A 23,798-nucleotide genomic window follows, 5' to 3' on the forward strand; every position below is an offset into this window, starting at 1 on the left:
TTAAATTGAATGCCATGCGCTGCAATATAAGAAATGTTGCCCGTTTTGCAAGCAGGCAAAATAAAATAATAATAATCGTAAGTAATAATGAGAAGCAGACTGAGAACTGAAAAGGGGTTAGTCTGAAGTAGAGATATGAGATAGAAAGATAGTAGAGAGCGCGCTGAATCAAAAATTTCTTAAACAAATTTTATAAAATCATAATAATAGATAATACCAAAAAGTAAACATGCCACGAAGCTTTAGATTTAGTATAAATTTCATAATTTGTTTTGGTTTCATTTCATTTGTTTTGGTTTTGTTTTTGCATTTCCGAGACTGTTTTGTGATGGAAATTGAAAGTGATAAAACCTGATACATACACAGAAAGTAGACAGAGAGAAAGAAAATGAGAAGAAAAAAAATAGGACTGATAACTTACCCGCTGTTCGGCTGGCAGGAGTAAGCCCTTCTCGGCTGCCTTCACCAAATCAATATTATTCTTTGGCTCATTAGGATCGTTAAGTCGGCCAGCAACTGGATCGATTAAGCCGCTGCCAATGGCGGCAGTCAGTGGTACGATGACCCCAGTGCTGGGATCACGGACCACAGTCGAGGAGGGATCAATTAGGCCGGAAGCAATGGTTTCAGCCAATGTGTATTTCTTACGCTTGATGATATCGGGATGCATTTGGAAGGGATCTACTAGACAACCATTGGTTGGATTATACAGGTTGAATGTGATCGATTCTAGCAAACCAAATGACCGTTTCGGTGTACAGATCAAGCCTGTCTCGTAGGCTTCCTGCAGTGTGCAGAGCTTTGAGGTCTGTGTATTCAACACATTCGCCTTATTGGCATCCATGAGACCCTTGCGGAATGCCTCTGGCAAACGCACCAGCTTCGCCTTGGCCAGATCCTTGACCAGTGCCGAATCGGGATCAATAATGCCTGCACTGGCGGCGTCTTTAAGCGTGTATACCTTCGGTGCTTCGATGACAGTCAGTGAATCGTTTGCGCTATCCTCGCCAACGCTGCTAACGGTGGCACCTGGCAGATAATTTAGCATGCCGGTTTGCAGATCCAATTCCTTGGACTCGGCTGCCTGATCAAATGTGATCGGTTCGCGCACGTAAATAATCAATGTGGGATCGAATGCAAAGTACAAGGCTTTTGGATCAACGAGCGTTCGCTTGGTGACATCGACTAAACCGCGTTCCTGAGCCACAGCGTATGGCAGGAACTTATAACTATCAAAATCTCGTACAAGAGCCGTTTTTGGATCGATAATGTTGTACCTGATTGCCTCCTCGAGAGACATTTCGCGTGGTTTGCTAATAACGACGCTCACGGGCGTTTGACTCAACAGCTCGACACTGTCCATGCGACGGACGACTTCGTTGCGATCTGTTAGAGGTCGCGGTACTGTCACGAGTATGCCACGAGTGAATGCTACATCATAGTTGTAGGTGGACTTTGATTTAGGATCAAAAACGCGGCCCTTTGTTACATCAATTTCGCTGTTTTCGATTGCCTCGGTTAGAGGAAGCTCTTTACCCGTTAACTGATTCTTAAAGACGGTACTCGCGGGATCTATGAAACCTGCATGTATGGCTTCAATCAAGTCGAGATATTCACCGGTCGTGGGATCACAGAATTTGCCAGTGTCGGGTCGATACAACTGCATACGCAATACCATTTCGAGACTCAAGAGGCGACGATTCGACACGATTAGACCTCGAGCTCTAGCTGTCTGTAAGTCTAACTGTTCACTGGGCAAATTGTAGCAACCCTTGGTATCATCTATGAGCTGCTCCTTTAGGGCAGCCGCAAGGCGCATGTACTTTCCAGTCGCATGGTGTTTAACTAAGCTTGAGGACAGACTAACCACATCTTCAACGCATGCCTCATTCAGATTGAGCTTGCGATTCGTCACTGGATGAAGAACTTTACGTGTGGGCACGTCATAGAAGCCCATGGACAAGAGCTCGTAAAGGCCAAAGCCAGCGTTCTCAATATCCACAATCAGTCCCAAACTCAATGCTTCCCCTAAAGGCACAAAGGCACTGCTGCCCGGTTCCTTAAACACGCCCTCCCTTCTATTGATGATGCCATTGCGGCAAGTCTCGCTGAGGGTGAACATTTGCTCAGTCTGCTCGTCAAAGTAGCACGGCAAATGGGGATTAATCACAAAACTACGCATACCCTCAAGTAAGGTGATCTGGCGACCAGTCTTAGGATCGCTTAGCTTGCCAGTTTTGTCGTCGAATAGACCCTGATGAATGGCACGCTGCACGCTAATGGGAGCATTCACATCCATAAGGATGCCAATGTTGAAAGCGTGCTTAATAGTAACAGTCTGGTTGTTGTACAGAAGTTTTGAGCTCTGGGGATCGATAATACCCTCATCCTTGGCGTGTGTCAGATTTAGTTGCTTGTATAGGCCGGTCTTGAAGTCCCTGATCTGAACACTGTGCTCATCAAGCAGATTAGTGTCGAGGGCTTCGGCAAAGTTCAATTTATAGCCCGTCTTGGGATCGACAAAATGACCATCGGTCTCGTCATAGATGTTTTTCACAACAGCCTCAATGAGACGCAAGGGTTTCTTTGCCTCTACAAGTACACCCTTGTCGAAGGCTTCCTTAAAATCAATTTGCTTATCTTCTGCGCTGTCCCTCACCGTACCTTGTTGGCTATCCACAATGCCTGTTTCGGTGGCTACACCGAAGGGTATAACCTGACCACACACATTGACGACCGTCGAATCGGGATCGAGTATTCCCCTACGAATAGCACGTTCAGTTGTTAACTTCTCCCGAGTGACTGTATTGCTAAACTGGCCGGTCTTGGGGTCGTATAATCCTCTGTATACAGCATCAGGTAGACTGCGCTTGCGCTTGGGTGGAATAAGAATCCGATTCTCGAGTGCTTCGTTTAATGACAGCTTCGTAGAGGCGAAGGGGTTGATGACAAAGCCACCAACTGGATCAAGATAACCCTTGGCTATAGCCTCGTTTAAGGAAATTATTGATTCCGTTTTGGGGTCTAACAGAACAAGCTCTTCGGGATTAATGAGCTTCTGGGCAATGGCCGACTTCAAGTCGAGTTGTTTCTTGTCGATGGTGAATTTTGCTGCCAAAGGATCGTATAGACCACGCAGCAGGCAATCGACTAAGGAGAGGGGAGACTTAGTACTAATTAGATAACCCTTTACAAAGGCTTCATCCAAACTGATGTTTGGCGAACTGAGAGTGCCACGTACTGTATCCAACAGTCCCGATTTGGCAGCTTCCTTACCGGGCACAATCTTATCATGCTCAGCATCCTTAACCAGCGTTGAATCCAATTCGACAAAGCCCATTTCAATGGCCTGTTGCAGCAGTATATCCTCACCAGTGACAGGATTGAGCACCCTGCCAGTGCTGGGCGAGTAATATTCTCGCTGAAGCAGCTCAGGGAGACTCCAGGTAACGCTGTCGGTCTTAACTAGACGTTGCTGTACGCCCACGTCAAAGGATACGAGCGTATTGTTCTTATTATCCTTTATCTGGCCAGTTGCCGGAACTACAAGATCATCCTCAATGGCGCAGTCGAGTTTCAACTCTTTCTTTGTAACTGTATCAACAATTAGCGAAATCTTTGGATCGACCAGACCAATTTCAATAGATTTTTGCACATCGACTTGATTCTGAGATTCGGAATCGTAAAGTTTGCCAGTCTCTGGATCGTAAAGACCCTTGCGAACAGCAGCTTCAAGGGAAATCGGCTTACGTGCACCAGGCACAAGGAAACCTAATTGGAATGCCAGTTCCATGGGTATTTCTTTCAGTGTCTGAATATCTATGACCGTACCAGCCTGCATATCAACCACTCCCAACTCAATTGCCATACGCAGTGGAATGACCTCACCGCTAACTGGGTCGCGCACCGATATCGACTGAATGTCCAGCTTGCCAGTGTTGATGGCCTCAACAATGGAGCAAACTTGACCATCGTCAAGAACGACCTTTCCTGTCTGTGCATCGATCACAACATTCTCGATGGGCGCGGGACGCTGTTCTTCTGGATTGGCACGAATTATCCACTGACGTTCAATGCATTCAAAGAATGGTATTTTCTTGCCAGTTTTTGGATCGACCATGTGGCCCGTATGCTTATCCAAAAGAGGACGCTCCAGAGCAGCGGTCAAGGTCTCATATTTGCCTGTACTAAAGTTTTTCACCAGTATTGTTTCAGGATTAAAAATATTCATTTCAAAGACGAGTGTCTGGAAGGATATCTTTTGTCCCGTGGACGGATCTATGAAGTACTGATGGTTTGGATCGTATATGTTCAGTTCGTACAGCTTTTCAGGTGTCAGTTCGGTATCAACATCCACGAGGTAGGTAACCTGTTGCAGTACAATTAATTTGTCGTCAATAATTTGCACTTCGTCCAATGGACTTAGTTGTTCATCCTTGAGCAATGTTGCCACACTCTCTGACTGAGGCTCTCCATCTACAATCACTTGACATTCTTCTGGACTAATAAGTTTCTGTGAGATGGCATCACCGATAGCCAGCGTTAAAGGCACATCGCGCTTGCCCGAGTGTTCTATGGTGGTTATTTGAGTCTCCTCCACAGTATCTCTGGCCTCATCATCTGGTGTAGTTTCTGTAGTGCTGCTACTTGTTGTTGTCGTCGTCGTCGTAATCTTTGTAACAATTGTCGTGCTTGACGAGCTTTCTGGCAATGATTCCTCTGTAGTTGCCGTGACAATTTCCGTTGTCTTCTGAACAGGTTGAGCTACCTTATCTGTGCTAAGGGCATCCACCAAAGCCTTGCCGGCTAACACAGGTGCACCCACAATAGCAAGTGCTCCCAACTTGGCTGCATCTTTGACATTTTGCAGAATGTTGCTGCCACCTGCAGTCGATGGCTGTTGTCCTTTCTCATTTTCAATAAAGTCAACAACTTTTTGATGTTTATCTGAGGTGCTATCCTGTGGTTTCCCTTGCTCAAGGGAACCTGGTTGTTGTTGTTGCTCCTTTGTTACAGTGGTTACTGTGGTTATCGTTTCTGTTGTTTGTGCCGAGACTATTGGCTCTTGTGTTAAAGTCTCTTTAGTTAGGACTTCCTTGGGCTTTTCTTCGCTCGTTGTTTGTTCTTCTACTAGCTTTTCCTTCGGGATCTGTTCTTCCGTAAGCTTCTCTTGTGGTGCTGATTTTTCCACAGTAACAGTGACCGATTTTTCAGGCAACTGTTCCTCACTGGTAACTGTTGTTGTAGTTATTGTAGTGGTAGTGATAGAGGTTGACGATTCTGTAGTTGTTGGCTCTTCAACAGTTACAACCCTTTCTTCCAGAATAACGTTGCTTTTGGGAGTTTCAACAGGTTCCACGATTACAGTGGAAGTTTCTACTGCAGGAGATTCATCTGGTTTGTCATCTGATTTTGACGGACTTGTGACAATAGTCTCTGTAACTTCTTCAACAATGGGTTTCTCTTCAATTGTCTTTGTTGTTGTTACGGTTGTCGTTGTTTTCGTCGTTGTTAACGTTTGCGATTCCGTACTGACAGGTTCTTCGGTTACCGTTACCTTAATCTCTGTGACTTGCGACTCTTGGTTCTCAAACGGCGCCAATGGTGCAGTGTAAGGAGGCTCAAATTCAGTTACTTCCTCTTTAACTGTAGTTCTGGGCTTTGGTTCTGGTTTGCCAACTGTATCTATTTGAGACTGTTGCTTATCCTCTTCCTTGGGTTTCTCCGCTATATTCTGGGGTTCTGAGACAATTGGAATTGATTCCGTAGTGGTCACAGTGTGGACGGTGTCGATAACTTGGGTAACATCTGGCTTGACCTCTTCCATTTCTGTTACCTTAGGCACTTGTTGTTGTTCCTTAACAGGTACAGTTGATTTCTCCTCTTGAATCACCACAACGGGTTCCTCTTCCTTGGATTCTGTAGTTGAGGTAGTGATAGTTGTGACTGTTGTCGTTGTGGTACTTGTGAATCCTTCAGTGATTACGCTGCTTGTTCCCGTTGGCAATGTCTCAGGCTGTTGTTCCCTTGGCAGTTGCTGTTGCTTTTCATTGGCAATGAAATTGGCTGTTGTGGAGCTGATAAACTGTTCGGTATCCTGCAGCAGAGTATCAACTTCACTTGCTACTTGTTGGGGCTGAGGATCCCGTGGTTGTCCTTGTGGCTGCTCCTGGACCTTTGATTGTGGGGCTTCAACGAAACTAACTACAGGTTTCTCTGGCTGTTGTGCATCCTTCGAGCTAATAATTGTGGTAGTTGTTGTAGTTGTCGATTTTACGTCATCAGACGGCGACTTAGCTGACTTGATAAGACTCTTTACACCACTGACAAGAGCACCACCAGCCAGGACAGGCGCTGCGATGACGCCGAGAGCGCCCAACTTGGCCGCATCCTTAACATTCTGCAAGGTTTTGGATGGTTCTTTGTTTGACTTAACTTCAATCTCTGTGCTTGCCGTGTCCTTTGCCGTTTGCTGTGTGGTTGTGCTAATAACTTGCATTTCCTGTTTACGCGTGTCCGAGCTCACCACAACGGTTTGTGAGCGTTCTTCAACAACCATAGTTTGATCGCTGGAAGTTGGAATTGTAACAGAGTTGACCTCATCCACATTCAGTTGATCGCCAGCCGAAGCTTTAGTCTCTCTTGTGACAGCTTCCTCGCGTAAAATACCTAGCTCTTTAGCCTCTTCTAAACTGCACACTTCACCAGTGTTTACATTCTGCACTTCATTGTTTGAGATGAGTACATAGCCTTGCATCAGTTCAATGGTTTTAGTTGTTACCGTATGTACAGCTCGCACTGTCTCCATGATTTCTGTTTTTGCAATTGGTTTTTGGGTGACAACAAAGTCCGACAATTGCTTGACTACAATCACTCCATTCTCTAATGCCTGACGAAGGGGAAGACGCTCGCCAGTTTTTGGATGCGTCACAGTCTGAGCAGCCACGTCAATTAGATTCTGTTCCATGGCTGACACCACTTCAATGGCATCCGGTTTAGGTGCATAGGGAATAGACATAATGAAGTTATCTTCAATTGCCTGCTTAATGGGCAATGCCTGCTTTGAGCTTGGATGCAGTACCACACGCTTTGTGGGCTCAACAAGACTCTTCTCCACGGCAACTGGCAGTATCATGCCAACCGGTGGAATGTCGACCTTTGACTTTTGCTTGTCATAGCTTACATCAAACAAATTGGCCCTAATGGCCTCTGAGATGTTCAGGGTCTTATCATTGTAATTGAATGTGGACTCATCGGGATTGATAATGCCCTTCTCGATAGCTTCTTCTAGCGTGCATTTTGTGGGTTTCTGCAGTGTGGAATGAGGATCCAGCACCTCACAAACGATGGCCTCATGAATGCTCAATGGATAGCCGCTCTCGGGATGGACAATAGTCTGTGTCTGTGGATCAATGAGACCCTGAGCCTCCAGTCTGGGTACGGAGAGGCTCTTTGCCAGTGGCATGAGAATGTGATTGGTTTGTTCAGGATCCAAAATCTTTTGTTCGACAGCCTGTCGCAAATTTAACACTCGATTACCCTGTGGGTCCGTGACCTGGCCACGTCGACCATCGATCAGACCCGTGTTGAGAGCCTCGGTAATGTTGACAACTTCGCCCTGAGGATCAGTAAAGTTGCGGGTATCCTCGAGTATTTGACAGGTTTCCTCATCGATAATACCCTTGCGCAATGCATCGCGTGGTTTCAAAATAATCTTGCGCATTTTCTGCAGCACCACAACCTTTTCTTCCGTCGTGATTGTTTGCTCATTTTCAAACGATCGTCCACGTTGCAATTGATCACGTGACACGATGCCACGCTCATAGGCAACTTCAACAGGAATTTGCTCACCAGTGCGTGGGTCGACAACAAAGCGAACTGTACGCAGAGCTCCTTCAGCTGCCACCAATGGAGCACCCACCACACTGAGCAGTCCCAGTTTCGTGGCAGTTATCAAGTCAACAGGTTGACCTTCTGCATTCAGTATTGTTGCCGTTCGGGGATCATAAATAGAGCGAGCGATGGCCTCCGTTACTGAAATCGTTTGTTTTGTTGTCGGATCCACAATCTTGATGAGCTGCTCATCGATCAGTCCCTGTCGCGCAGCATCAAAGATGTTTTCCGTCTCGCCGCTCTGCGTGAAAATTACAAGTGCTGTCGATGGATCATAGATGGCTCCAGGTGCAATTTGCAGTGGCTCCGGTGAAGCCAATTCCCGCTGGCATGTGCTAACCTCCACAAAGCGTGGTGGAGCATTCTTCAGTGGAGTCGACACCTCGAGCACGTCGGGCATGTTGTTAACTCTCGTAATCCGTAAAATAGTCTTTTGGGTAGCTCCACGCGTTGCCGGAACTGTTTCCAAAACAATTTTACCCTCGGCGATGGCACTTCGCATACCCAGAACCTGCTGCCTATTATTTGTATAGTTTCCATACCTATCCAGGATGTCGCGTTCGAAGGCCGATTTTATGGAAATTTTATCACCAGTGTTAGGCTCAATTACGGCGACAGATAAGTTGTTGATGATCTGCTTGTCAATACATTCTTCAAAGTTGACTAACCGATCGGTTCCCTGCACATGGAATACTCCCGTATCGGGATTAAAGAGACGCTGCTCAATGGCATCCTTGAGACGCCAACCACCTGGTGGCAATTCCATAATTTGTCGCTCCGTCACATTTTGTTCGATGTAGCTGCTCTTATCCATGTTGATAAACTCTGAGACGACACGTTGTGGTTTAATGAGCTCCTGGGAAATGGGTATTTCAACGGACTTTTCCACATATTTCGTGTGCTGTGTATTCAGTTTAATGGGCTCGGCTTCTGGTATTATCTGTTTCGTCACTATTGTGATAGTTGACTTTGTCTTTTTGCGGTTTGTCGGCTCCGGAACCGTCTGATTACTATCTGGTACGAGTAGGCCATAATTAAGAGCTTGCTGAACGGAATACACATTACCCGTTTTGGGGTCTTTGAAAAGTTGTCTGTCTTCGTCAATGAAACCTTGTCGGACGGCTTCTGTAAATGTTAAGAGAACAGTGTCTCCAGGCTCCTGTGAGCCGGCACGTATGGTAACATATCGATTAATCGTCCTTGTTACAGTCTCAGTGGTCAGTGTAATATTAAGCAGGCTGCTAAGCAGCAAAGCACCCTCGGGGGTTATGAACTTTCGCTCGATGGCGGTGTCCAGAGGCACTGTTTCACCAGTCTTAGGGTCGAGCAAATATCCCGTTTTCGGCTCAATTAGATTGTGATATACCAAATCAAAGACATTCAGCTCCTTGCCACTGGCATTGTGAACGCCAATGCCACGACTAAACATCTCATAAACCTCCTGGCGCACCAACCCCTCACTCACAGCCACCTCGAGTGGCACCAGACTATCCCGACCTGTCTCTAAGGCAAAGCCCGAGCTCTTGCGACGCAATAGATCGCGCGAGAGGGCAACATTAAAGCTAACATAATCATTGCTACGCAGATCTTTGAAACCATCAATATCAAAAATAGATCGCTGAGCCACCGAACTAATTAGACCACGTTCTACCGCCTCGGGTATGCTAATCAATTCGCCTGTCATAAAATCGCGATACTTGCATTCGGCAGGAAGGACAATGCCATCGGCAATAGCTTCCTGCAGTGTGATCAACTCACCCTTTCGCTTGGTAATGCACTTAAGCTGATTACCATCCAATACTCCCGACTCGATGGCCTGCATGATGCTTAGTTTCTCGCGACGCATTGGACTCGTGATTAGATTCTGTTTATCGAGCAGATTCAGATCACAAATGTCCTTCAGGGTATACGGCTTAACAATCAATTGACGATTTCGCGCCTCCAAGAAGCTAAGCTTCTCTTTGGTTACCTCATTCATATATCGTCCCGTTTTCGCGTTCAATACACCCGACTGCAATGCCGCTTGCAGTGTAATTTTCACGTCCCGCTTCGCGTCGACAACTTCGCGAACGCTCGCATCGATCAGTTGATTGGCAATCGCCGAGTCTAGACGGAACTTATCACCGGAATTACGATCAATGATCCAGCCAGCTGTATCTACCAGGCCATGGGCAATGGCATCGCTTAGGCACAGCGCATTCGATTTGATTGTCACCGATTCGTGCCGGATGAGATAGCCACGCTCGTAGGCCTCCGCCAGGCTGATAGTTTGGCCCGATTTGACCCGATACAGACCCGTCTTGGCATCCACACTTCCCGCATAAATGGCGTCGGCAATATTTCTCGGTTTCTCCGGTGATGTTGCATCCGTTTGGGATTGCGACTGCGATTGCGAATGCGATTGTTCTACTGTGACTGTGTTGTTTACCTTGATGCGTTTCTCGGCCGTTTCATAGCCAGATTCCGCTTCGCTTATCTCGCGCTGTATCACCTCCAACAGCGACAACTCGCGGCCGGCCCCATCACGTCCAGCGCCTGGCTGAAGCAACTGTCTCGCCAGCTGCTCATCAATCAGACCCTGATCGGCCGCCTGTTCCAGAGTGATGCGACGATCACCCACCAGCATTTCGCCGGTGCGCACATCAAGGATTCGCAACTGGATCGCCTCACCGATGGTGAGTACACGACCAGTGCGTGGATCCCGTATGCCGGCAATGTCCAGCACCGAAGTGCCATTGCCTGGCAATCTCTTCAGATTACTGCGTATCTCGTGGAACTGTATTTGGGACTGGGGTGCAGAGTCCACTTCCTGACCGGCTACAGCATCGATGCCATCGCTGCTATAGATGCTCTTTGACGAGCTTTTCGTTGTTTTCGTTGAGCTAAATCTGCAGAGATGAACAAATGTTTAGCGATCAAGAGCAAAGAGAACAACAATCCAAGCAAATACTTACTGTGTTGTGCTATATGTGGTGGTATAGAGATCATCTGGACGTGCAGCGTAACCATCGCCAGTTGGTACGCTGCCCGCACTGAAGTCAACTCTAAAGGTCTTCAGCGGTTTCTGTAGACTTTCAGCGTATTGCTAAACCGGAAAGATGTGTTTAACATTAGCAAACAATTATTTCAAATACGTTTTTGGCAACATTTTGCATTGCGAGCGCGCGTGGAGGGAGCAGTCAGGGAGTTGGGGGGATGGATATGGAAGTGGTAGTTTTTGTTTTGTTTTCGTGTATTACCTGAAACTCGAACGCGAAGTCATAGTCACTTTCCTCTGCCACATGGACAGTTGTGGTTTGTGTTTTGGTATTGCTTTTTGTCGTCTTACGACCCGATCTATGCTGAGGCATGGCTAAAGCTTTCGATTCTTTCAATTTGACAAAGTCATAGTCAGCAGTTTGAGTAACGTTTGGTTTTGGTTTAGGCACTTGATTTAAGTTTGACGCTTCTTCAATGCACTGCGAGATTTCAATTGAGGGTCAAACAAAAATTAGAAATTTCATACAAACAAATTTCGCTTTCGAAACTTGATTTCTCTTATGCGATTGTATCTGTTTTTTTTTTGTGGCTTGTTGACAGTGTTTATGGTTGGGCTTAACAGTTAGACGATAAGAACATTCAATAAAGGCTAGTGCTAAATTCAAGAATGAACTATATTTAGTTTACAGGCTGAAATACTTCTTGTCATAGCATAGGTTTTTTTTTTTTTTGTTTTTAAAAAAACTTAATGGATCTACAACATCGATAATTTGGCTTCAATGGTCCCCTTAAGTCTGGCCACCGCACAACAGTTCTTGGAATGCCGGCAAATCGTAAATATAACACTCGACTTATCAGCGGGCCCACATATAAAATATGTTTATATATTTATCAACTACCCAGACAAATGCAAAAATCACATACACAGACATACACAAACACCATAAGCAAGCCTTTATGAAAATAGAAATGACGCTATTGTTGAGGGACGTTTAAGAACGTGCTGTACGGCATATGGACGAGTGAATATCCGAGTAGATGTACGAGTAATATTCGAAATAAATAAACTCTTTTAGAGTGCTACAAGTTGAGTCAACTTCGAGATGGGTGAACATCAAAAGTCTTGCCAATCTGCAATCTGTGTAATTAAGTTTTATCTTTATTTCTCCAGTGATGGACTGAGAGTGCAAACGGAGAGCGATTCACTTTGTTCACGGTTATGCACTGAGAGCATGTGGCATGTTACTCCAAACTGCGACCCCTTCATTACTTCAACTCAATTGAAATGACTGCAGTATTAAAGTTTTTTTTTTATCAGTTTGCTTTTTATCGAGTTTGTTAATGGGGTTCTTTAGATTCTCAGAGTTAAATACGCAGTCTGTTTACGCTTAGACAATCACTTTTATATGTATTTAGCATATTGAGATTTATACAGCAACAAACAAAAAAAAAAAATGCTAACGAAGGTCGCCCTAGAGTTAGTGGAAGCAACAAATAAATTATAATTAACAAAAATACAGACACAGAACACATACAAAAAAAACACACACACACACAAAGTCCGAAACGAAATGAGCACAAGTAATGATGTCATCAGTGAATTTCAATATAATATATTAAACAAGTTTGCCGCCGAGCACCCACCGCATTCATATGCAAATACATAATATGAAACAGCAACACTGATTAGATGTAATTAAAGCACATTTTGCGGTCGTTTCATCCTCTATCAAGTTTCCCCTCGATTGCGCTCCTGGGCTCCTAAACGAATTGCGCTTGACACGCTTTTTAGTCCAAGCAAATGACTAAGGCGCCGGCTAGTGACGTGAGCTGCATCATTCAGCACACACATACCGCATGCCACATGCCACATGCCTCATCCAGCATTCGCTTTCATTTCTTTGACAATTTTTCTTTTTTTTTTTTGTTGTCTACTAATACAGAGGTTATACCTAAAAATACCTAGATACTATATCTGTGTGTGTTTAAGGCGGCGCCCAAAATTGTATGTCGAGTTTAATCGATAAAATAGCTGCGTTGCAGGCATACGAAATGCAGAGGGGGATGACACAAAGACGGGCAGAGGGGAACATATAAAGCACAATGACATGTAGAAAAGCCGCAAACAAAAACAAAACAAATATATTTAATGACAGCATGAAATGCCTAAGTATTAAAATCGAATTTAATCAGTGACTAGTTGACACCGCAATCTATTCTTCCGTCTACTATTTCTTTGATGAATTACATCTCAAAACTGTTTGCCGATTAGATAGGGGCACGCCCCACAGCGCCTTGACAGCTGATCGCAGGCGTTGATATCACAAGCTCCAGACACATACACATGTATGTATGTGTGTGTGTAGGTCAGTTGGGCAGATGGCAAATGGTCACTTAATTGTGGCTTAAGCAGAGCGTAGAGTTTTTCGTTTTTAATTGACTTTTTTACTGCCGCATCATTATTATTGTTATTATTAACTTCTTCTTTGCGTTCGGCTATTTCATTTTTAACAACCGCTTGAGTCATACAGCTTGTGCAAACTCAAACTAACAACAATAATACTTTTCTTTTTCTTAGTTTGTCCCTCTCTGCTCTGTCGGGTGCTTTCATTAACACCCGAAAATAAACAAGACAAATATAACATATGGATTCTTGCGACATATTCAAGGCTAAAGCAAATATTGCATGATGTTGCTGCGCTGTTATTGCTCGTTTATTTCCATTTTCACACTTCAATTCAATTGTATTCAGTTCTATTAGATTGATATTCTTCTATGCTTCTCTTCTATTTTATTGCGGTGACTTCATTTCGCTTAAATTTGGACCTCCGATTGGTACGTAGGAGGCGACAAAAACGAATTTAAATTTCTATTAAATAAATAAAAGCAGGCCACATGCATGAATTTTGTATTCAATTCAGAGACACAGACACAGCCACACACACTAAGAACCAACACACACATACATTGACAGATACAATCGCACTTTCTAGCTGACAACGCGGCGTATGAGTGTTACGCGCCGGCTCTATGCAACTTTTTTTTTGTTTTTTTTCGGTACTACTTCTGTTTAGTTTTGTCGCTTACATAGAAAATTTGCAAATGTTATTTTTGCTTTCAACTAAAAGGGCAACCTTTGAGGTATTTTTTTTTGCCTTTATTTGTAGTTTCACGGCACAACAAGACGACACACACACGCACACGCACACACCGAGAGCCACGCTAAAAAACTTCTTTAGAAAATTTGAACGTGAGACGCGTTTAATCTTTTTCTACGTCGTTATACAACCACGTCGCATTCGGAACTGATTGAAGCAACGGAACCGCCAGTCGCAGTTGACCGTAAAAACGCTGAGAGAGAATGACTGAGAGCGAGAGCGTTGCTTGAGCTTTTGTTAGCGAGCTTTTGCTGATTTTTCAATGGGAGAACGATAGAGAGCAAAAGAGCAATAGAGAGGGAGCGAAAAGCTGCCCCAAAATGCCGGTAAATTGCTCAGCTGTTGCTCCACCAAGTGATAAAAACAAACTAATTAACAAAAGGTATATTCGTAATGCCCAAATAGTAAGAAGCGAGCATAAAATGCGGAAGAGAACAACAAAAAAAAACAAAGAAAATGGTAAGACAACAATCACAAAAGAAACAAAAAAAATGACAACATAGTTTGCCTACCGATTGTGGATTCTGGAGTTTGTTTTCGATTTTGTTAGCGAAAAAAGATGAAAAACGAAACCAGTTTTGTTACTTTGTCCAAGTTTAACCTTCTAAATCGCAATAGTGCTCATTCACTCCACTTAATGCCAAGCCTCGACTTGACGCCCCTGTTATGATGTTATGCATATCAAGTTAAGCCTTTAAAACCTCAAAACTGGCAATGGATGTTGGCAGCAGCAGCAATAGATATTCATGATGTCACTGCTGTCGCTTAGCACCTTCTGTTTGTTGTTGAAAACAATACCGTCTAAGCTCCCCAACCTTAGCTTCAGGCATTCCACATTTTTGGTAGCTGCACTCATGAGTTTACTCACCCCAAAAAATTGAGAGACCCTTCTACTATGTGTATGCTAATTACTCATAGTTTAATATTTAAACAATTATTTACACTTGTGCAAAATTTGGAGATGTTTTTGCATATCACAAGTCGTCATAATCAGCATTTTTAAAACCAGTTGTTCTGGCTTAAATTGAATTTTTAATTGAATTTCTTATTTCTTCGAAGAAAAAAACAACCAGTTAAGCAAACATAGCCAAAACTGAATTGAGTTGACAGGGCAACAATAACAGACGATGATCTGTCGATGACGTCGTTCCGCTATCTCATTGAATTTCTAACTATTAATAGCTTAATACTTCACAAAACGAAGTCGAAATATGCGGAGATTGACAAACGGCATGCTTAATTTATGAAAACTTGAATTCATTTGCCTAATTGGCCAAAAAACGCAAGCATTATAAATACAAAAAAAAAAATGTATGCAATTTACACAGACGACAAACGACTGTCACGAGAAGTCACAAGAATCAAAAATAAAATAAAATAAAATAGGAAAAAAAAAAATAGTTTAATTTGTTTTTATAAATTAATCAAGTGGTGATTTATGGGGCAACATTTCAAACGTTGACACCGCTCTGATGTCATTATTTGTCCATGTGTCTGTATCTATTTTGAAGGTTAATTTAATAATAACAGTGCATAAGGCAACAGCCTAACAGATACAGATACAGCCGTAAAGATACAGATACAGATACATTGCTGAGCTAGAACTCGACTTGAATTGAAAACGAAAGCATTAAACGAGTTGCCTGCCTGCCTGCCTGCTCGTGTTGTTTTGAACTTGAACCTGAGACTTTATTGTTAGGCTGAGTGAGATGGCTGATATGTATTACCTAGTCTCACTGTAGGTAATGGTAATGATATTTCCGACAATTGAATATCGGTATGTTGTACATTTCTAAATTTAAGTGCTGACGTAATTGTTCTGTTCGGGTCCGGGTATCTCCCTCGTGCTCACTCTCTAGTGTTCGCTCGCATGCAAATATGACGAAGATACTCACCAGACCATCGCTGCCGTTTACCTCGATTGCAGTTTTTAGCCTCTGTGACAATTGTTCCAGCAGTCTGTCGTATTTCGTGTTTAAATTATCCAAACGCTGGCTGTAATACTGTGTCGCACCCGGATCGCTGTCCGCCGGACGCAGATCCCTGCGTGGCGGCGAGAATGAAGGACGCGCCTCAAGCAACCAATCCACAAAGCGCAGACATTTACTATCGTAAATCTGTCCGTCGATGTTGTCGTTGTTGTTGTTGTTGTGCCCACGTTGAGGTTTGTTGGGTTAATTTCGGTTAAATGTTAGTATTTGTTGTGTTAAACAAATTTAAGAGGGGGTAGATATCTTTCGATAATGTTTGTGTGTTTGTTGTTGTTGTTGTTGTTGGTAGATATTTAGTGCTTTTTATTTCATTGATTAATCAATACGAGAAATTACGCTGATTACAATTGCTTTTTAATTGCTTTTGTTGGTTTGTTGGTTGTTTGGTTGAGTGGTTGTTTGTTCTAGTGTAAGTTGTTGTTGTTGTGTTGGTCAATATTTTGTTGGTTGTCAGTTTTGGTTGTGGTTGCTGTGTTATTGACGCACCTTGTACCCAAAAAGTTTTAAACTACTACTCGTAAATCTTGAGCTCAACATAAAGTCACCTCCGAAATTGAACCACAATTTCAAAGTTATTGTTGTAAAAAGCATTAAATATTGTGTTTAGGTGTAGGGATAGTAAGACTTTCAGAGTGTAGAGACAGCGAGAAAGAGTAGAAGTCGTGATGCTCTCAGCATCTTGTCGACCATTAATCGAAAAGATTCACAATCACACGCACACACATACGAAGAGAAGTCTATCGCTCGACACGGACTGCAGATCTTTAGTTCCGAACTAATTTTAGATAATAATAGTGTCCTGTACTTTTTGATCCAGTGCTATTAAATAATAAAGTGATCTCATATTAAATATACTAAATACACTGGCATTTTAGTATTTTCTTTGGTATGAAAACAGACTATCCTTAATATTCTTATATGTATGTAATATACCATATTAACGGTATTTTCTTTATTTTTTTACTGTACAAGTTCAAATATTAATTAATTTTCTCTTAAATTTGGTATGCAAATTATAGAAATACATATTGAATTGACAAATTAAAAAACTTCTATCCTAATTTCTCAATAAATGCCTTTTTGATACCTTTCAATAAGTTATATTCAATGAATTGCTAACACTAAAGACTCTGTCCTATGCCGAGCGCATATTAAGTACATCCATTCTTAAAACAGGCATACGAATTTTTACCTTAGCTTCGCGAATGAGTCGTCCTCCAGCCACGTTGACATTTTCGATTTTTGGTTTTCGTTCGATAGCAGCTCCGAGCAGTTTCTGTTTGCATTATATTTTTTTTTGCGAGGGGAATTTGGTAGCGTTTTTATGGACAATATATTTTGATTTGTTTTTCATTTTGTTTTGGTTTTTTTTTTAAGATTTTATTTTAAATTGATTGATTGGATTTTTGTTTTCGTGATCGTGTTTCGTGTTTTTATTGTTTGTTTTTATAGTGTGTGATTTGTTGATAATTTTGTGAAATATTTCATTGTTTGGTGGTGGGGTGAAAATACAAGAAATTAGACAAAAATACATATACAATTAGTTGTCAACTACAAATACAAAAAATTCTACGAATGATGATGGTGATATCGATGACAGTTGAATATATATATATATATGATGTAGGTGCAGCTTATGGAACTAGGAAATTCAAAACTACGAGAACATAAATTAATAATATAATAATAAATTATAAGATACTGGGACATATGCACAAATGTGTTCACATTTACAGGTGTGTAGGTGGGAGGGTGTTTGTGGACGATCCAAAAGATCGCAAATGTATATATATATTGATATATATACAGGAATGTGTTTTGTGTGTTTTTGCCAGGCAACTGGCAATTTTCTACGTTTGCGTTTTGATATTAAACAAGAACTACGGACGTTACAGGACAGTTGAGGGGACAGGGGACAGTTAACAATTGAACTAATTTATTTAATAATTTCGCACACATTAAAGACATTTAAAACATGTCCGACACCAGAGTTTTTTGACCCATACAAAAACAAAGAAAATTGTTTACTATAGCAACTACATTGGGCAGCAGAGTGGGACAAGGGGACGGTGGAGACGAGAGCACAAGTACTACGCTTTCGATTTTACTATACACATCGGATAAGATAACTTATGTATATATATGTATATATACTTTGTGTTTGCTTTAAATTGGCTCTGAAATTTGCGCTCAATAGAATTTATAAGGGGTGGAAATAAACCTCTATATTGGATATAGTATACTATAATATCAAGGAACTGATCATAGAAATGATAAATCAAATGATAATAAATCAAATCAACGATAATAAAACTATGAATATTAGCAATGTGCACACTACTCACGTCTAATTCGTAAGCTGAAGTCGCTGTTGGCATGGCCGATAGACGTTCCGTAGTGCCATCCACCCATGATTCCTCGACTTGCACGCTTGATTGGAGATTCTTCATCAGGCCAATTGCCGTCTCGCATGAGCGCATTCTACAAATGGTTGGTGTGAATAACGTTATTAAATACACAACACAGAATTGATCTGTCTAAGTGTGGAAGGTGGAATTTAATGATGCGTACATCTAAAACAGGTGTACATATCCACATCCACGTAACCATATCCATAATATGCCTACCTTTCGCCCAATTGATTGCAGACCGCACTCCAGCGCGTATTTAGACGCTCCACGTTCGAGTGCAAACGCTTGAGATCGCCTAGCACCTTTGTGGGCACGCCCATACGTCCCAACTGATCAGCTGCATCATTCATCTTGTCCATCTGCGGCTGTTGCTGTGTGATGATGTCCTGCATGTGAGTCAACTGCTTGAACACATGCTGTAGTCCCTCGGCTGTTGAGGGCAGATCCTGGTGCTTGGCCAATTCGTTCTCTAGCTCGGAGATAACATGCTCGTTGTCCTCGAGGCCAGCCAATGAGGCTTCCAGCAACTTCAAGCGATCCTTGTGCAGTCCGCTTTGGGTATTGAGTTCCTTCCACAGCTCCATCAGATTATCCAGCGATTTCTTTAGCACTGGCGTCTTCAGCGCAATCGTACGGAAGGTCTCTTGCAAATGCTTAAGCTCGGGTTCGAGCAACTGCAGACGTCGCTCGTAATCGGCATGGATCTCGAGCACGTGCTCCAGGGAGTCCAGATCACGTGGCAATGGCGCCAATATGATCTGATCCAACTCTCTGGCCATATCCTCCAGTTTGCTCTTGATCGCAATGCATTCCTCGGTGAAGATGCGACTTGCCTGTTTGCTCTCCTCTGTAAATTGATTGGAAAAAGTTTATGGGTTAGTTTGTCATAGTTTGAGGGAGTTACACAATACCGCGTGCTTTGGCACCCGCGAATAATTTCTTCATTTTGCGTCAGTGCTGTTTAACTTGTGTCGCGTTTGAATTTAGACTAGAGACTAAGTTCATCTTCCTGGTCTGCTCGGAGCAACTCAAAAGACTATTAAATTCAATTCAATTAAAAGCTACTGCTTAATTGGCCTTTACTTTAACGCAGTACTGACAGCTGGCGAAACGCCGCCAATTGAATCGCGACCAAATCAACGCCCGCGCCACCACCCACGCCCACTTTGTTGTTGTTCCCGCCCACACACTCACCTTCGGCTCGGGCGCGCTTCTCAAACTCATCGAACAATCGATTGACCTCGTCCATTTCACGGCGCAATCGTCGCAACTGCGGATCATTTGGATCGCCCTCGCTGAGCAATTTATCCGCATCGTCGTTCAGAGCGCGCCTGATGGCCGTACGCTGTTCGGGTCCCATGGCCAGGAACTGATCAAAGTCCCAGCCCTTGACCACACGGATCGTGGCAAAGATCATGTTCTGACGCAGGCGCAGATGCTTTTTCTGCCACAATGCAACAGAGCGATCAAACAACCGCTTAAGTCGCTCAGCAGCATCGATAGCCTCCTGGTCGGGAGGCGGCAGTAACAAACAGGCGCCGGGTATGGATCCTTCCTGACCCTTTGAGGTGCGCACACGCCACTTCACACGTCCCGAATTGTCCAGCAGTGTGACCGTTTCGCCCTTCTCAATCTGCAGCTGACCTTGCTGCTTGTAGGCACAAATCGCCTGCACTGGACCCTGTCGATTCACCGGCTGACGTCGCTTATTCAACGGCACAATTGTCTGAGCACGACGCTGCAATGTTGCGACGGTTTCACCGAAACCATTCAGCTCCTCCCGCAGATCCTGCATGCCGCGCAACAAAGCCTCGCCTTGATCCAAACCGAAGTCGGACTGCGAGTACTTGCTGTTGAGTATTTCATCACGTTTGGTTAGCCACTGCTCGGCATCCTTGATTTCGGCAAAGAACTGATGGTATTCGGTGGCATGTTTCAGGTGCACCTCCAGGCAGAGCGTCAGCTGCAATAGCCATGCCCATTGCTGTTGCAATGCCGTCAGATGGGCCTCAATGCACTTCGATGCAGGATGCTGTTGATTGAGCAGAGCTTCTCCGCGATCCAAAATGGTTGCAAAGTGCATTTCACGTTTCTCCAGTTCGGACATAAGGTTCTAGACAGGGATCACAAAAGGAAGGAGCATTAGTTAAATCTTTTAATCACTTGGTAAGTGGACAGTGCACTTGGTGGGATGTTTTATTTTGAAAGATAGATATTTTCCCCTTCCTTCATAACGAAGGGGAAATCTTTTGTAACCAATCTTACCTCGTCGCCATTACCAAATGCACGCTTGGAATAAGATAAAGCACAACACATATGTATATGAAAACTAGCACTAAGATCTCAGAATATCTGCGATATTTGAGAAAATTAAAGTCTTGAAACTTACCTCGTAGTATCTGTGCACGGAGGGCAGATCGAGTTGTTTGTCCGCCCAGTCACGTGTGATTTCCACCTGTTCCTTCTCGTTGAGCCACTGAAGTTCGTCGGAGGCATGCTTAAGGAAGTGCTGCAGCGAGTCCAGATCGGATAGACGCTTTGTCGAGGTGCTAAGCAACTCGGCATAGACCTTTTGCAGTTGATTGAGACGCTGTTGATACAGATTCAGTTCATCGCCAGAGAACTTGGTCTGTTGACGTTCATCGTTGAGTATTTTAGAATGGAACTGATCGATGATCTTGTGCTCGTGCTGTTGACGATCGAGTTCCTCCTTGACCGATGGCAGATCACTGCCATAGTCCGCGGCAAGCAATTGTTTCTGCAATCATATTTAATAGTTTAGTTTTTAGTTTCATTCACATTATTTTCAACTTACCAATTTATTCTGGCACCATTCGATGTGCTCCTGCAGATCACGGAAGTGGGGATTGGTATCAATCTGTCGGGATTCGACAACCATGCGCGTCTGACGCGTTACGGTCGTCTCATGGACGGGGAACTTTAAACCGGACAGTTTCTGTACCAGGTTCGTATGGAAATTGGTGCGCAGTTGAGCCCAGCGTTGATGCAATTTGTTGACCTTCTTGTGCAGTTCGCTAACATGGGGATAGCGTCCCTCGTTGAGTACATGGCAGTCCTGGTTCATGTCCTGTATGGGCTCCTCCAGATGCCTGATCTCCGTCTCAAGTGCCTCCACAATGCTCTTGGCATCTACCGGATGCAGACGCTCAATGCGACGTCCCTCCTCGCTGATGCGGTTCTCCAGATCGGTAAGCTTATGGTCGACATGCTTAATCTCACGCTGCACCTTATCGGCCAGACGCTGCAAGCGTTCCAATCGCTCGATCTCCTGCTGGAGTATGACCTCACGATCCTGCAATGCTGTATTCATGCGGTACCAGGCCTTCTCAATGGCATCTGGTCGCAGATCAGCCTCCACATCAACTTCACCCACGGTTTCGAAGTAACGCTCCAGCTCCTTGTAGATCTGAATGAGCTTGGACTTTTCGCGTTTGCGTGCGCTAACTTCCTCGCTGCGGAAACGCTGCAGATCGCTCAGCAGACGCTTCATCTCGATCAGCGTGGGCGGGAACGAACGTTCCTGCAGATAAGCGGTCTTTTCGCGACACCAATAGATGAACTGTTGTGCCAAATCGCGATATTCATGAACGCGACGTTGTGACTCCATGTCGAACAATGGATGAATTGATGGTGGCTCCGGGAATACATCGTACAGCGATGAAATGTACGTGATCAGGGACTTCTCATCCGGCTCATTGGTGTCAACATCTGTCAATACAAACAATTAAAGCATCTCTCAATTGAATGCTAGTTTTGAACTCACCCTCGGGATCCAATAGACGTGTAACACCGTACTCCTTCTCCACAATATGGAATGCCGTCTCGAGGCGATCGCGTGGCCGATCGTTCCTTGCCTTTCGCCAGTCAAGCAAGTCGGGTCGGTTGCGATGCACCAAGGCCGAGAAGGCCAAACCATCACGCCACGATGATGTAAAATCATTGACGCGCACGCCCGGATAGCGAGCGGTCGATCGGCGTGCCCAGCGCAGCAGAGCCTCGCGAGCAGATACGTTGTCCTCTTTGCCCACAACAATATCGGAGATCTATGAATGCAAAAGCGATATGAATTATTAAAACCACTTTTACAGGTAAAATACATATCGAAATGGAAACAAATGGAGCAAGCAACTTAAGGGTTATGGGTCAGTCTATCAATTCCTCCCTCCCTCTTCACAATTTTACCTCTCTGCGCTGCGTGCTCGACTCAATGGCCGGCAAAGCGCGTCGATACTCCAGCTCGGAGCTGCGTATCATCTTCGCTGGTGGCAGCAGATCCTCAGCCGGCTGCTGATTCTCCTCGGCACGACTCAGCGTGGTCACCTTGCGCACAATATGCGTGGTCACACGCCGATGCCCGTTCGGTGCCCGCTGCGAGGTCTTTGTGCTTTCCACACTCGAACCAAGCACCTCGGTGGAGATGCGCTTATTGCGCGTCACCTGATGATAGCTACTAGACGTAGCCGGAACGCCGCTCGAGGGCACCAAAGCGCGACTGCTATCCGATGGCCGTCTGCCATCAATTGCATCCTGGAACGTTACAGTGCGCTCAAAGTTGGTGCGCTCGTGTGGAACGCTACCGTGCGGTGGCACGCCCGGATAGTCCGTGATGACAGCCTCAACGGTTCGTTCTCGTTTCGTTTCGTGCCGATAGCGCAGACTAGAGTCATCGATGTTGGTCGTTATCGCGGGGCCGCGGGAGGTGTGCACCACCTCGCTCCCGCTGCTGACATACGGTTGGCCACCATTTGTCTGACGCACAAGCTGTTGGGTGCGCTTCAGTGTCGACTGGGAGCTGGAGTGCATAGTTGCTGCTGTATGGAAGCCAGCTTTGATCGATAAGTTTCGCAATCGTAGTCGTTATCGAATGTGTTGTTTTATATTTCGTTTCGTTTTCACTTTGTTTCTCGTTTCGTTGTTCGTTTCGTTGTTTTCTATTCTTTTGCTCCCTCTCTCTCTCTCTGTCTCTTCTGCGATTTGTAAGTTTGCTATTTTTGTGCGTGATTTCAAAATGATTTAATTGTTTCGTGCTCGCAGACAATTCGAGTTTGCCGGCACCGCAATTTATGTTTAATTAAGTCAAAAGCCGGCTCCTACTTCAAGCCCCAAACACCGGTGCCCGGCTTGGGCATCCACACAACACCGGATGTCTTGTTCTGTTTGCCCTAGACACTGAACGAACCATCACAGAGAGCGGCACCCACCGAGGGGGACCCCATTGTTATGGTCGCTCCTCATGTTGTTGCGGATGATGAGCGAATTATTTATGTGTTGTACGTACACATAATTATCCATTCAACCAACCAGCCTAACTGTCCAGCTGTCTTTGCGGGCACCTAATACCCTCA

General features: G+C 44.3%; 1 protein-coding gene across 1 annotated transcript in view; it reads right to left on the reverse strand.

Annotated features, from left to right (window-relative positions):
- LOC132788670 (uncharacterized) overlaps window positions 1-23,438 on the reverse strand; it is a 43,828-nt gene extending 20,390 nt beyond the window's left edge. The window contains 11 exon segments of the mRNA XM_060796187.1: window positions 422-10,781; window positions 10,848-10,978; window positions 15,926-16,147; window positions 17,214-17,297; window positions 18,367-18,502; window positions 18,649-19,279; window positions 19,627-20,545; window positions 20,822-21,190; window positions 21,248-22,161; window positions 22,217-22,496; window positions 22,636-23,438. Coding sequence (XP_060652170.1) covers window positions 422-10,781; window positions 10,848-10,978; window positions 15,926-16,147; window positions 17,214-17,297; window positions 18,367-18,502; window positions 18,649-19,279; window positions 19,627-20,545; window positions 20,822-21,190; window positions 21,248-22,161; window positions 22,217-22,496; window positions 22,636-23,256 — 14,667 coding nt within the window. The 5' untranslated portion in view covers window positions 23,257-23,438.
- Between the last annotated feature and the right edge of the window lie 360 nt (window positions 23,439-23,798).

Source organism: Drosophila nasuta, chromosome 3 (genome assembly GCF_023558535.2).
Source record: "Drosophila nasuta strain 15112-1781.00 chromosome 3, ASM2355853v1, whole genome shotgun sequence".
NCBI lineage: Eukaryota > Metazoa > Arthropoda > Insecta > Diptera > Drosophilidae > Drosophila > Drosophila nasuta.